Source organism: Prunus avium, chromosome 4 (genome assembly GCF_965620075.1).
Source record: "Prunus avium chromosome 4, drPruAviu1.hap1.1, whole genome shotgun sequence".
NCBI lineage: Eukaryota > Viridiplantae > Streptophyta > Magnoliopsida > Rosales > Rosaceae > Prunus > Prunus avium.
In genome coordinates this window covers 18,057,661-18,073,035 of record NC_142287.1, presented here as the reverse complement: position 1 = coordinate 18,073,035, position 15,375 = coordinate 18,057,661, and the positions used below count along the sequence as shown (strand labels likewise).

General features: G+C 36.3%; 1 protein-coding gene, 1 long non-coding RNA gene and 1 pseudogene across 6 annotated transcripts; 1 reads left to right on the top strand and 2 right to left on the bottom strand.

The window, feature by feature from the left end:
• The first annotated feature begins 1,217 nt into the window (after positions 1-1,217).
• On the top strand, positions 1,218-6,676 carry LOC110755211 (MATE efflux family protein). 4 transcript variants are annotated; one of them, XM_021956385.2, is made up of 14 exons: positions 1,222-1,706; positions 2,238-2,409; positions 2,716-2,837; positions 3,224-3,433; positions 3,626-3,816; positions 3,967-4,102; positions 4,200-4,296; positions 4,407-4,507; positions 4,824-4,987; positions 5,298-5,369; positions 5,457-5,573; positions 5,672-5,767; positions 6,053-6,174; positions 6,268-6,676. In XM_021956385.2, the coding sequence occupies exons 2-14, from the start codon at positions 2,333-2,335 to the stop codon at positions 6,308-6,310; spliced, it is 1,548 nt and encodes a 515-aa protein (XP_021812077.1). In that variant the 5' UTR covers positions 1,222-1,706; positions 2,238-2,332; the 3' UTR covers positions 6,311-6,676. The 4 variants fall into 4 exon arrangements, with proteins under 4 accessions (XP_088107977.1, XP_021812077.1, XP_088107978.1 ...); XM_088251851.1 differs by having other exon boundaries at positions 1,218-1,706; positions 6,053-6,676; XM_088251852.1 differs by lacking the exon at positions 1,222-1,706 and adding an exon at positions 1,745-1,901 and having other exon boundaries at positions 6,053-6,676.
• A 449-nt stretch (positions 6,677-7,125) lies between these two features.
• Positions 7,126-11,222, bottom strand: LOC110755210 (zinc finger CCCH domain-containing protein 56 pseudogene; annotated as a pseudogene). Its single transcript, XR_015835183.1, has 2 exons — positions 10,993-11,222; positions 7,126-10,022 (listed from the first exon to the last, which is right to left on the bottom strand). The product of XR_015835183.1 is annotated as a zinc finger CCCH domain-containing protein 56 pseudogene (transcript).
• Positions 11,223-13,966: 2,744 nt separating this feature from the next.
• On the bottom strand, positions 13,967-14,727 carry LOC148294945 (uncharacterized). The gene is made up of 3 exons (XR_015835105.1): positions 14,441-14,727; positions 14,157-14,291; positions 13,967-14,073 (listed from the first exon to the last, which is right to left on the bottom strand). It is a non-coding gene; the product is annotated as an uncharacterized LOC148294945 (long non-coding RNA).
• Between the last annotated feature and the right edge of the window lie 648 nt (positions 14,728-15,375).

Here is a 15,375-nt window from a genome sequence, read left to right as displayed (position 1 = left end):
TAGCAATTGGCGATGAAAGAAGAGAAATTTGCAATGAGCAACACAAAGAAGAGACTAACCACAAACAGGCCAAGAAAGAAAATAAAAAAAAAAGAAGCCCCAAGCACTCCGTATCATCTCAACATGGCAAAGAAACCTCCTATGAAAACATAGGTCTTGAGACAAACGGAGAATCAAAGATTAGTTTAGGGGAGAACCAAGAAAACACTATGCAACAATAACAAAACAGGCCTAACCACTTAACCTGAACACGGGGATCATGCATAAGAGCATTCGCCGGATGCAAGCCCACAAATGCTCCAAGAACACATTAAAAAAGGCTTCCAGGAGACTTCACTGGGCCAGTCTCCTATGGAAGACATAAGTTGCCCGCAAACGTTTTCTTTCTTTTTGAGGTAATTAACTTTTGCTTGACTATTTTTGTTATAAATGCTTCTTTATTTAACCATCCAAATTCAAATTTTTATTTAAAAGCAGCTGGCATATGCAATATGTGCAAAAATAAAATATGATCTTTTTATGTATAAGGATTCTTTCTTTCATACAAATATTGTCGTTTTAAGTCAATTTTTTTTTTTATTAATGAGAGAGTGAATATTTAAATTTCATATATTTTTTTAATATTGAAAAGAGAAATATCACGTACTTGTCAACTAACTTCTATACTTAATCTCAAACTCTTAATGTGGGAGAGGATATTTTATGCACCAACAAATTTTAACCTAGTGATACTTTTTTTTTTTTTTTAGCAAATAAAATTATGAATTAAAAATGAAAAAATTATAGTGTGACAATGGCCTACCAACTTTTGTATCTACAACTAGTGCTTTATCTTTTAAAAGAACCTATTTTGGCTATTTTGTGCCAATAAAATCTGCTGTGCTGTGCTGTAATTTTAGTGGTGAAGTAAATCAGATGAACATTTTATTAAAAAATCAAACTGAATAAATAAATTATAAAAAGAAAAACTTATTTTTTTCTCACTGTAAATCGGTGAGGTTTTTATTCTTCCTATTATTGGTTTGGGCCCAAATTGTCACTTGTGCATGAAAGTGATGGACACTTGGCTTATAGCCATAAAGCATGCAAATATGCGTTTCTTTCTCTGGGAATCTGCTACTGCTGACACATGTAACTGCCTTTCTTAGGGAAAGACTTTTATGAGATGGGCATAGCATTATTTCTCTATCCTGGTCCAGACAGAGATACCACTACTAAGTTTTCCACCCTTTCTTGGCACCTAGTTCCTGGGGCACCACACTGCCATTAAAGCAAAGCGTCTTTCTACATGGGATGGACGAATAACCATAATACATTAAACGTGGCCTCCTCTTGATAAAGTTTTATGCAAGAATTTTTTGTGCTTTTGGAGCCTTGAAGTTGAAGATATAAATAAATAAAAATACTTTGTGAAAATTAGAATATAAACTTTTGGAACAATTAATGTTACAAGTTGCAACAAGCTGCGTCTGACAGGTTCTCTCTGTCACACAGCAAAACTAGTCATAGGTTGTGGTTGGTGCGTTTCTGTTGTGGAAGTCCTTGTCAAATCAAGGGAGAAAAACGTTTTTTTCTCATGGACTTTGGACATAAAGCTTTTCTTGGATTATAGGTGTTGGAGTTTCCAAAGCAGAAGTTGAAGTTTCAAACCCAAATTCCATTTTGAGTGTACGCTAGCAAAGATATAAAGATCACGCCAGTGAAAGGTGAGGGTCTTTTCTTGATTTGTTTTTATATGAGCTCTTTTAATTTTCAAGCCCAAGGTTATTTTTTAAGTTTTTCCATGAGTTTAATTTTTCTTCTTTGTCTGAGAAATTAAGTGATTTTGCTTTTGAGTGTTTGGTTTTGAAAGTACTTTTGAAACTGTTACAAGTCTATGAGTTGGAAAGTATGGTTCAAAGGTAGGAATTTCATTGGCCTTGCTTCTGAAGTGAAACGTACTTCTTTGTCTCCAGGATTTCTTCTGATGGTTAATATAGATTTTCTAAAGCTTCTATAAGTTTCTCAGTTAGGATATCAACTATTGAACCCAATTCTTTATTTGGTGGTCAGCTCTTTGATATGTGTAGTCAACTAATTTTATTAATTCTCTGCAAGGATACTTGATACTGTTTGAATTGCTTCTGTATTTCATCATTTTTGGGCACTTCTGGAAAATGATTATCATGTTTTTCGAGTTGAATGCTTCGGGTCTGCAAGCAACAGAATTATGAGTTAACACTACATATAATCTGCAGGGGCTGCAGCACAATTTGTGGATTCTTTTCTATAAACAACTAGTTCAGTAACTGTCCCAGTTAAAACCCGATTCATTAAATCAGCTATCTAACTGATGGCTGAAGAAGATTATTCATATTCCAATGGAAACAAAAGCAAAACTCCTATCTACATTTTCTTCAAGGATTGCAGGTATCATTTCGATTATTTTATGCCTTTTCATTTCTTTTTCCTGATTAGTTTGGTTTGATAGTTAAAAGGTTCTGTTGAATTTAGCAGACAAGCAATGGCATATATTTTCGATAAGCAACAAAGCTTTTACTCTCATCCATCGGCTAATCTAACCTTATTATTCAAGCTAGACCAGTTCAGAATTTATGTGGTCTTTGCCTGCAAGAGCCATTATTCAAAATATTTTTTATTGCAATTTGGACAACCAATGCTTGGATTTGAATAGATGTGTAAAACCAATGCTTGGATTGTCTTTTCTATGGGCAGGTTTGTTTTAAATTTGGACAAACTTGGCTTAGAAATAGCGTCGATTGCATTGCCTGCAGCACTGGCTTTGACAGCTGATCCAATTGCTTCTCTAGTTGACACAGCATTCATTGGTCAAATAGGTACTTTGCTTCTTATTCTTTTCATTTTGAACTGTGCATATGTTCTTCCATCCGAAACAAGTATTTTTGTTTTTGCTTTGGGTAACAAAAACAAATTTGATTGAAAAAATTCAAGTTTGTTTCTTTAAATGATAAGGATGGGGATAAAATGAAATATAGTGTCTACATGAGAGGCTAATGTGTAAACATATCCACATTCACAGTCCACTAATAGCCTAGTGGTTAACAGAGATGTATCTCTTAACCCTATCCTTCAAAGTTGACCAATTACCACCTGCTAAATATTAGTCTTCAATCTGAAATGAAATTTTGTGGCTGAACCTTGTATCTTTGTTAAAATTTACAGTTGTGGAAATTTAATATCCAAGTTGTCTTAATGTTTAAAGGTCCAGTGGAGCTTGCTGCTGTAGGAGTTTCTATCGCTTTGTTCAATCAAGCATCAAGAATTGCAATATTCCCTCTTGTTAGTGTCACAACCTCTTTTGTTGCTGAAGAAGATACTATTGGAACAGCGAGTCCCGAGGCAAACCAGAACGATTACCTTGAAACAGGTTCATCAATCAATGGTGAAACTAAACAGTTGATCCCAGAAAGGGGTATGCCTCATGCCTTTTTTTTTTTTGGTTACAATGCTACATCTTTTTTCCACAATAAACTCAGCATGCATTCTGTAAAGACTTACAGAATATGATTTCATCAAGCTTTCCTCTTCATTACAAGATATTCTTTTACTGGTTTATGAAAACTTCTTACATGATAGTTTTTTCTTCTTCCGTTTTCTTTGTCAGGAACTGATCAGAATGCATACAACTCAAAACCAGTTGGTGCAAGCTTTGAAATAGTTACAACCAATCTTCAAAAGAGGTACATCCCATCAGCGTCATCAGCAATGGTTATTGGCAGCATCCTTGGCCTCATCCAAGCCATATTCCTCATATCAGCAGCAAAACCTCTATTGAACTTTATGGGGGTCAGTTCTGTAAGTTAATCATCTTTATGCTTTTATTTTATTTTATTTTATTTTATTTTATGTTTCATTTTGACATACATTTTACTTAAGAATTTGTTGTACCAAGCGCTAAAATACTACTATAACTTCTAAGAACAGAAAGAACTATTGTTTGTTTAGGATTCCCCTATGCTAAAACCTGCACAGCAGTACTTGATGCTGAGGTCGCTTGGTGCTCCTGCAGTTCTTCTTTCACTGGCTATGCAAGGGGTCTTCCGTGGGTTCAAGGATACAAAAACTCCTTTATATGCAACCGGTATACCTTAATGAAGCTGCACTTTAGATTCGATGCCATCTTTTTCAAATAAATATAGTCTTGATCGTGTTCTAATCAATTGTCTGTTTTAATCTAGTGGCAGGAGATGTAACAAATATAATTTTAGATCCAATATTTATGTTTGTTTTCCGTCTGGGTGTCAATGGTGCAGCTATTTCTCATGTTATATCTCAGTAAGTTTTGTTGAACTCATCTCCATATGTTTTCGGTCCTCTTGTGGGTTTTCTAGAATTCTGCACTGTGTGTACCAGCATGCCTCTTATCATTGATATGTTCATTATAGGTACTTAATATGTGTCATACTCTTGTGGAGATTAATGGCTCAAGTTGATCTATTACCCCCAAGTATCAAACATCTCCAATTCAGTCGGTTTCTTAAAAATGGTGAGGATTTAATTCTTTAATAAGCAGTGGTGACACTTTCATGCATGTTTTATACAATCTAGAACTTTGCTTTTGTTCTGAGGAGCTGTACTCCTTAGGCCTTGGTTTTAGTGAGCAGAAAACGTCAGAAGCATGACTTTAAAATGCTGAGAATACAGCATAGGAAATTTGAATAACATCCACTGAAGTATTTACTAACACGATTAAAATAGCAAGTTCTTTCAAATTTATATTTATAGCTGAATAAATTTCAGTACATGTTGAGAGAGAGTAGCATGAATTAGTTGATACCCCATTAGTCCTTTCTTCACTCCAGGTTTTCTTTTATTAATGAGGGTCATTGCTGTTACATTCTGTGTAACTCTGGCTGCATCATTGGCTGCGCGGCAGGGACCGACACCCATGGCGGCATTTCAGGTCTGCTTGCAGGTTTGGTTGGCAACTTCCCTTCTAGCTGATGGACTGGCCGTTGCTGGACAGGTTGGAAAACATTACTTTAATAAATGAAACTACTGCAATGATACACCAAATTAGTTTTAAGACAAAGACCAAGAAGATGAAAATCACAGAAGCACATTGTTTGATCAGCAATTAAATTCTTCTTAAATTTTTTGTGAAACTGAGTTGAACTTTCCTAAGCTCAAATCTTTCTGCAGTGAATGGTTTTTAAATCAATAAAAGAACTTATTTTAACAGCCCCTATTTGATTTGTATGTGTTATGACAATTATTTCAGTGTTTCAGTTTCTTTTCTATGGACTGAATAGGTTATAATCCCTCCCCACTTTCAGGCAATACTTGCTAGTGCATTTGCAAAAAAAGACTATGACAAGGCAACAGCTACGGCATCACGAGTGTTACAGGTGTTTAATAATATTTCTGAAATGTCAAATATGTGTTCCATGTGATGTTGGTTTCTCTAAAAATTCATAAATACATTTAAACCGCAGTTGGGATTGGTTTTGGGGTTGATGCTCGCAGTCATACTTGGAGTAGGGTTGCAGTATGGGGCAAGGCTATTTACAAAAGATGTCGATGTCCTACGTCTTATCAGCATAGGCATTCCGGTTAGCCCCCTTCTCTCCAAAAACAACACAGTATTTCTGGTTACTTTTCTTCAATCCCAAATGACATTTTGAACTAACTGTCTTCCAATTCATATCAGTTTGTTGCAGCTACTCAACCCATCAATGCCTTGGCATTTGTTTTTGATGGTGTCAACTTTGGAGCATCTGATTTTGCATATTCAGCCTTTTCCATGGCAAGTCTTTAGTCCCTTTCTTGCAATACAATTAATAATGTGAACTCATTTCTTTTTAACTCATATAATGCTTTTTTTTTTTTTTTAATTTTAAAAAACTTAAAATTTGCATTATGTCACCAACTTTGGGTTGTTTTGTACGCTAAATGTCTCCAAATTTGAAAACTCTTTTCTCTTCTTTGCTGTGGAGCCTAAAGGAAAAAGACTACATTCAATTACTTTGTACAACGGTAAAAAAAAATTACTTTGTACACAAGTTAACTTGATGATCATCATTCTCTCCAGGTTGTGGTGGCTATTGTCAGCATCTTTGTTTTGTTTATTCTCTCCTCTACCAATGGATTCATTGGAATCTGGGTTGCTTTGACCATCTATATGAGTCTTCGAGCATTTGCCGGATTTTGGAGGTATGTTTTACAAAATTTAGTACATACGAGCATGCTCACACACACACAAAATTTTCCCATGCCCGAACGGAACATTTTGCTATGGAATTGCAGGATAGGGACAGGAACAGGACCTTGGGAATTCCTACGGGCGTAAAGGGACGCTGGTTTACTCAATTGGAAGTTCAAGAGTTTCTTTGCTTCCATTGTTGCATGATTTCGACTTGATTGCTTGAAAATTTTTACCTTGAGATGTTCCAAGAAATCTCAGATTACCTTGTTACATGAAGAGCAATCATACAAGGAGAAAATTTGCTCGTTACATATAATATCAGGGGAATCTTCAATGAAATTCTCTGCAATGCATTTTGTTTTACTACAAAGCTTAGGAGAGTATTTTCAAGAAAGGATAACACATTCTCTGTATATATTTTTTTTCATACAATTGCAACCTAATAAGTGCCTAAACAGTCAAATAGAAATTGAAGGCCTATGCAATTCAAATGGAACTATTTTGGCGTCATTTTAATGTGGGGATTCAACAGACATTTGAAGTTAAGACACTTCATGTTCGGTGACTAGGATTGGATTCGATACATATAAACCTTGGAATAATAGAGAGGGGATTTCCAGAGAAAGGGGAGCTGTTTTTTAAAAAAAAAAATTAATAAATCTTTAGAGTGATTCTAGACCAGTACAAGGAAATGGTCCCACATCACATCTAATTATCAACAGGAAAAAAAAAATTAATATAAAAAAATGCCACATCCCGCGTCTGCTTATCTCAATGAAAAGTGAATGAAAGAATCCATATAAAAAGAAGTTTCCACCTCTCAAATCAAAAGTGCTGCACCCACCATACAATTGGGATCCACCTTACCATAGATTCTCATGTTTTCATGAAACATGGATAAGGAAACACACAAAAGGAGAGGAAAAGATAATGCAGAGACAATCAAGGATGATAAATAATTGGGATATTGGAGCAATAATTTAGACGATAAGAAAATGTACTTTACATCAAGGAACCAAGTGTCCCAGACTCTATAAGCATCTGCCTCTAAAATAATTCATTCAGATATGGGACACATCTGCAGTGCCATCTTTCTCTTTCTTGACAGAATATGTTCTAGTTCGTACAAGGACCATCTCAAAGCATTGATAGAACACAGGGATAAAAAAAAAAAAAAAAAGGAATACATTTCTTCCTCAATTCTGTTTTACAGTATTACAGATGTATCTGAGATTGGAAAAAGGAAAAAAGTTCCCGATATTATTCGGAAAACCATACTGGCAGGGCAAATGCTTCTGCAGTTTTTGCTTCCCCTTGATGAAGCATGTAACATATTTAATGAACAAATAATTTAAGGGGGAAATGAAATAATTAAATTATGATAGACTTGGGAGAGAAGTTACACAACCTGGGATGGTCTTCGCGTAACCCAAATGGGAATTTTCATCCCTTCTTGACTTCTGTAAAATTAATAAATTTAAAAAATGGGGTATACGATGATGATACTTTTCTTTTGGCTTTGTCCAGTCCTTTCCTTCTATTGTTTGTTACTGTTACCTTCTTAACTGCCACTTTAGCCACCAACTAAAAGAACATATAATTCTGTTGTAACTAGATCTCAGTAAAAATGGTTTCATTTTCACTGTGCAACAAGTTGATGTACCTGCAACTGCTGAATCCAAGCTTTGGGAACTGAATGATCATTATTTTCACTGGGAGGTATTCAATTAGAGCAATCAATGGACAGCAGTGTGCCTGATTCTGGAGCAGATGCTACTTCCTTTAAGTCATATGGTGATTCCTTCACCAGAGATTGAACCCAGGAAACATCAGGCTCTTCCACATTATGTTCACCAGAACAGAATTTGGTTAGATGGCCCAGTTCATCTGTTTGAACAGACCAATCTAGTTTCCCATTGGCAGACTCCCATTTGGACAAAGAAGGTACAGGGGAGCCAACAGCACCATTAGATCCAAGTTCATGAGGGAGGTTAGATCCAACATCACGTGCGCTGAAGCTGTAAAGCTGTTGCAGCTTCTGCTTCTCATGCTGAGCAAGAGCAGAAACCCTAGAGCCTATTGGAGATAGAGGCTCTATGCTTCGATATGACATCATCCTCGGTGAGGAAAAATCAAATGAAGCTTGCAAGAGATTCTGCTCAAAAGTCCTTGGGGAAAATGCATTTGTTCTGATAGGAGATAAAATTGTTTGTTGCTGCTGGAGTTGATTGCAAACTGCTGGTTTATTTGACGGGGAGAAAGCATATGAATTCACAAGATGGTCAGTAAATCGAGGGGATGAGACCTGGGCAGAGAAAAGCTCATTTAGATTTGAAGGTGTCAAGGTTTCTGGATGGAGAGGACGACTCACAGAGGAAGTATTGATGTATGACTGCGAGAAGGAAGACACATCATGAAGGGGCTGCTGTTGTTGCAGTTCAAAATTATGCAACAGGTTAACCTCTTCAGTAGGAATATCTTTTGCATTAAGAGAAGATCTCAAACGGCTTGCTCGAAGATTGCTCTCTGGGAGATGCAAACTGGGGATATTTTTCTGAGGCCATGCCATGCAAGAGTCAGAAATACCATTACCAGGAGATATGGGTGGAGAAAAGGGAGAAAGTAGCATAGCCTGCACTGCTTTGGGGGAGCCAGGTAGGAGGTTCAAGGCTGCAGCCATGTCCATGAAAGCAGCAGCAGAGGTGGCTGAATGAGGGGATGGCATGGCAGATCCAGTAGAAACATACACAGGTCGCATTTCCTCAGGTTTGTGGGCAAAGAAGCAAACCTGGCGTAAGCAACTCATGCCATCTTTGCAGAGTCGAGTCTTATATTGTGCTGGATGTAGCCAGCACTCAAACACCCCATGAGCATATTCACATAAATCTCCACGCTTACATGTTCCTTTTCGATAATCCAGGCATGGCATACAGCTATAGTGGAACTTCCTCGGGTCCCTTCTCCTTGCATTCTCTCCAGGATGCACAAAAGGGCATTCAGTCCAATCATGTGAATAGGCTCGTGAACAAGGCCGGATCTTGAATGAAAACATCCGAAACTCATCCGTAGCATAAATACTATTCTTGATGTTGGGAAGTGAAGGATTGACAGGGTATTCTTTCTTTTCAGGTGCTGAAGAAACATGAATATCATCAGAATTACATGTTGAATCAGGGATGGATGATGGTAAGGAAGCATTTTTCAGAGACGATGACAGAGATGGTGAACTAGATCTAAAGCAAACATTTGAAACATGGAGATCCAGCTGACAGGCTGAGCCATCATATTGTAAGAGCTCTTGAAGCACAACCTTCAGATTGGAACAATTCAGAGGAGCAACAATAACATCAAAAGGGCAGCATCCATTGGCATCAATAGCATTGGGATCTGCACCAGCCAGCAGAAGAATCTTGACAGTGTCAACAGCGTTTTCAGACACACCAGAAGCAGCACAGTGAAGAGCAGTGCTCTTATCTCCACAGGGAGAGCAATTTACATCTGCCTCTGAAAGAGAAAGAATCAGTTTCACAACATCAACACTACCATATTTAGAAGCAACCATTAATGGGGTCCTATGCTCAAGAACCATTCGTCTCGAAGCCCTGTCGCGACCATACCAGAGTCCAATTTCATTAACAATAGAAGCCTCACTAATAGATTGCTTAAAGCCCTCAACATCATTATCAGCCGCAAGCTCAAGCAAACTGCAGAAAGAATGTTCAGTTTCAAGTACTTTGATCGGATTAGCCATGGGTTTATTCACAGACTCGGTTTCCTGAGAAGATAATGGAACTGGAGACTCAGGACTTAACTGCTCCAGGACACCACACATGCTTCAATTAATCAAAAAATTTACCTGAAAGAGACACCATATCCAAAGAGAATCATATACCATAATACCAAAGAAAATAGAGGGCCATATACTTCCCACAAGAATAACACATATGAAAACAATTTGGAATTGTAATCTGATAATTGTTCTTCAAAAGATCCCTCTGCAAAAGAGAAAAGAATATACTTTGGTCCATATTCCAGTACCTTAAAATAATTCCTAGAGAAAGAGGTAGAAATCAGTAACAAAAGAGACTTGAAAACACTCCCCAGAAGACCAGAACGGTCAAGGAAGAACAAGAAATTCCTCGAGAATTATTTACAAATATGGAAAGGAAAATTAGCTGAAATTATAATGTGCTTAACTTGGAATTCCGAGACAATTTAAGGTTTGGACCCAAAATCGCTAGAGAATCTCGTTATGACAGGAATATCATAATAACAATAAAATTGCTTAATAAAACCAAAAGTTACCATTTCAAGCCAGCTTACACAAAAGTCCAAGATCAAACCAACATACATTTTTCCTTTTTTCTCTAATTTTTCAGAACGTGTAATCAAAACAATCAAAGTGGAGCACATGAAAGTTCTATAAATAAAAAAATAAAAAATAAAGTTGTAAAAAATAGAGAACAGAAAAATATAGCAAGCCTATGGTGTGCTCTGCTTAGTAAGTTTGAATGTTCAATTATATGCAAATGGGTTTTTTTGCTTTCTTGTTCTGTCTTTTTTCCGCCTTGATATTAGTTTCAGTCAGTTAAACAACGAAAATTCGAATTTGAAACCTTCTGTATTTTCCCACACTTTCTCAGTAACAAAACGGAAACCGAACGCACGCCAAGCACAATGTAACCAAAATTGAAATCGCCAACATACAAAACCAGCCCCGGTGATCAAGTTCCAAAATGTACATATCGACCACTCAATAAACACTATAATTTGCCATCTAATCCATAAATAAATAAATAAATAGAGAGAAACGAAGATGGACTTACAGAGTGCACAAACGTCAGACCCAAGGAACTGTACGAACCGCATTTAGCGAAAGGCGAAGTAAAAGCAGAGAACGAAAACTAGTGCTGGCAACGCCTCAAGTTCCCGGCGAAGATGACAAAGAGAAGAAGCTTGCGAGCAGAGAAGCTCTGTTCCCATGGCGCAGAGAGAGAGAGAGAGAGAGAGAGAGAGAGTAACGGAGTTTTCAAATGAAGGTGAAATGGAAAGAGTGTGAGTTTGGGTTGAATATATGTGATGGCATGGAGGAGTTGGGGGTTGAAATTTTTGGGGTGGGTTGGGAGTAGAGGTGACTGGCTGAAGGGGTAGACGGTGAAGCAGAGTAGGTGAGAGGGAATGAGGTTTGGTAACCGGATAAAGCGGTGGACCCTCCTAAATGTTGGATTTGATGGGTTTTGGGCCTTTTTCTCGATTTCTTCATTCGGATTGGTGGAGGAGCGGGACTCGGGAGCCCTTTTGTATTGTATTCGCTTTTCTTCTTTTCTTCTAATTTTTTGGAAGGGTGTGTAACATTCCAATTCAATTCGCCCAAAATGACAAATCCAATTTAATTTTAATCAGTTTTGATAATTTGGGGATTAGATTGGATTGCTAATTTTTAAACATGACATGATTGGATCGGATAATGGATTTGTTTATGAGAATCCAATCCAATCTAGTTAATTTCATGCTTATTTTGCTTGAGTAAGTATTTGTAATTGAACATTTTATGAACATTTTAAGTCACTTGATGTAGTTATGTTTAATATATTATAGCAGTCCCGATCTCTTGGACCATAGGAGTCCAAGAGATTATGGTCACCCACCGTTGGATATTAATCTAATTGTTCAAAAAAGTTTCTTAAAAGGAGTGCAAGAGTAAGTGAACCGTTGAATTTACATCCAACGGTGAGTGACCACAAATCTCTTGGACCATAGGAGTCCAAGAGATTATAGTCACCCACCGTTGGATATTAATCTAATGGTTCAAAAAAGTTTCTTAAAATGAGTGCAAGAGTAAGTGAACCATTGAATTTACATCCAACGGTGAATGACCACAAATCTCTTGGACCCCTGTAGTCCAAGAGATCCGGACTGATATTATAGAATTAAAATAATTTTCTCTAGCATTTCATCTTTATTTTACATTTTACATCTATTAATATGTTTGATTATATTAAAACTAATGTTAAATGTTAAATGTTTCATATTTCATTATTGTCTTTTTTCATTACCAAAACTGATCATCCAATCCAATATCAATGGTATCGGATTCAATTGGATTTAAACATTTGATCTAATCAGATTGGATTGGAAAAATCACAATCCAATCTATATTGGATTGCATGTGAATTAGCTAAATTGTATTGGTTTCAAACCGACACACACTCCTAGTCGAAATTTTGTATTCGCTTTCGTCTGAACGTGTAAAGAGTTATTCGGGCTCTAAAATGGTGGATGGAACCCTACCGAGGAATATTTAGGGTACCTTTCTCAAAATATGAGCTTTAAAAAAACAAAGAAATAATTATATTTATAAATTAGGCACCTACACCAAAAGCCATAAGGGCCAATACAAATAGCGAAAAATGGTTAACATAAACATAGAAAGCATAATAAACATGGTTAACATAAACATGGAAAGCATAATAAACACGTAGGGTTAATCCATATTCATGAATTGCAATGCCTAAAACTACTAATACAACTACAAATTTTAAACTCTCACAAGTAGAAACTACAAATAGAGACTACTACAAACAAACACCCAACTCATAAAGAGTTGATGCAATTATTACAATATGAGCGGATTTGGAGACAGACGTGGTGGCTGAGCGGCTTTTACTCACTTGTGTGTTCACAATAAGAGCTTCTATACACAAAACACTATATTCATTATTAACCTATTTTGTGTTAATGAATGTTTATGTTATGTTAGTTTATTTATTTATTTATGAACATTATTGTTGAAAACAAAACTTAAATTTTGACGAGATTCTAAAAACATTTTATTTCATAGACATGATTGCCTTCAAGGGTGTGCAACTGGTGCCACTACACAGGGCCCCATAAATTTTGTCACGTGTATAGATTATATATGTTATATATATGCCATTGTGCAATATATTTAGACAATTGTGTGTCTAGTAAAGTTAGTTTGCCACCCATGTACTTTAGTTAGTGATACTATGACTCGAACAAAAACCATTTTAATACTAAAGGTAAGTGTCTCACTATCACACAACCGGTACCCAAGCACATGTCGTGCCACTAAAGGAGCATGCTAGTTAGGGGTGAACTTGGTTCAAGAACTGACAATTTTTTAAGCAAGCATAAATTGACCGACATTTGGCGATATTCTCATATTTGGGACTAGTCCCGTCCTGACAAGAGTCGATTAACCATAGATCAATAGGACTGACAAAGCGGTTAGTGTAAAAAAAAATTGGCAACACCGAATTGGGCCGTTTTGTGCCCAAATTTGTAATTATTTGGGTGTTTTATGTTCCTTATTATTAGCTAGCATGCCTTTTGAACCCAAGCATATATTCCTTGTTTAAAGAATCAAATAACTTCATAGGGCAAAAAAAACAAAAACTCTCATTGCATCAAAGAGATATACATGAACAAAATTACACCTTCACTACTAAAACCACTCAAAAGAAAGGCCTCAAATTTTGTAAACTTTGCACATGAAACAAAAATGATTAACTACAGTAAACCCAGGGCCGGCCCTGACTTTTGGGTGGCCCTAGGCAATAAACTAAATGAGGCCCCTTCCCTTAGTATACAATTGCGAAAAAAGAACAAATAAAATGATTTTATGTAGAGCGTAGTGTGTAAATAAAAAAGGTAGCATGCATTATAATAGAACATATCTCCGTAAAAAAAACCTTCTGATTAAATATTTAATATCATGAAGGAAATTACAAATTTACCAACCAACATTCCAGCAAACCAATAATGGGAACATGTCAAGATACATTAAAACTAAGTTTTTGTTCAAAATGCTAAACCCTTTCCCTTAAGATTGGCTTCTGGCTTCAAGCTTCATCACATGAGTTTAGCAAAATCCTCTTTGTGGTCTGCAGAAAGAATCATACAACATAAGAAAAGTAACAAATGGTAGCACAATTGGACCAAGAAACTACAAAAAGTAACAACATACATATTTTTTAAGACATAAACCTGGTTAAAGCTTATATAAAAAAGCTTCAATCTTGCAGAGCTTTATTCAAGCTAACTGTGTTAAAACTAAAATTTGAGAAACTCTACTCCGTACCTCCACCTGATTCATGTGCATCTGCAATGATAAGATACATGCAATTCAATCAAGTATTCATAAATTTGATTACCACTATGTATCTCTCTGTGTTTTGTTCCTATTGGAAACTGAAACAATAGTTTGTTGGGTAGGAACAAATATAAAGAAAAAAGTATAAATCTGATTACCTTTTCAATTTCTCATGCTCCTCCCCTCTTGGTCACCATCAATCTCAAAGACAATTTGTGAGCTTTTCAGTGTGAGATTGAAACTTAGGGTTACAATATGATATGAGAAAAGAGGGATGAGAGAAACTGAAAATAAAGGATATGAATTGAAGGGAGATGGGGAAAACATAGGAAAAATATGATGGTGGATTATTAAGAGATCAGTAGATTAAATAGAGTTCCATGGAGAAATAACTAGGAGAGGGGTTGTTGCTCTTGCTGGCTGTGTAGCCTTGGAAACGAAGAGCTTCTGGATGGGAAGAGGAATAGCCTTCCTCATTCAATTACATCGTTGACTTTTTTTTTTTGTTAATATATATTTTTTTAAGTTTGACAATAATATATAAAAAAATTTGGGGCCCCCTTAATTGGAGGCCCATGGCCAAGGCCCTTCTTGCCTACCCCCAAGGCCGCCCCTAAGTAAACCCCCTTCTCTCTCTCTCTCTCTCTTTTTTTTTTTTTTTTTTAAAATGATGAGGGTCATTACAAACTCATACCCAATGTTTATTGACCCGTTTAGCCAGTACACAAACTTCATGGAATTTTTCAAAATACACCCTCCGTTACTAATTCCGTCAAGAGAGGCGTTAAACCATAGCGTGGAAAATGTAAATCCCATTTTTTATATTGATGTGGCATAAAAAATTAATTAAAACTAATTTAAAAAATGAATTTCCTTTTAAAAAAATTACTTATTATAATTATTATATAAAATAAAATAAAAAATAAAAAAACCTAATCTAGAACCCTACCCACCACCAACCCACCCCTAGCCTCAATTCTCCATCCCCGCCATAACTCACAAGCCCACCCTCATCCCAGCCACCACACCATACCTCATTTGCCTTTCAATAGCCTCCTAATTATATCATCCAATAATACACCCTTATCCATCA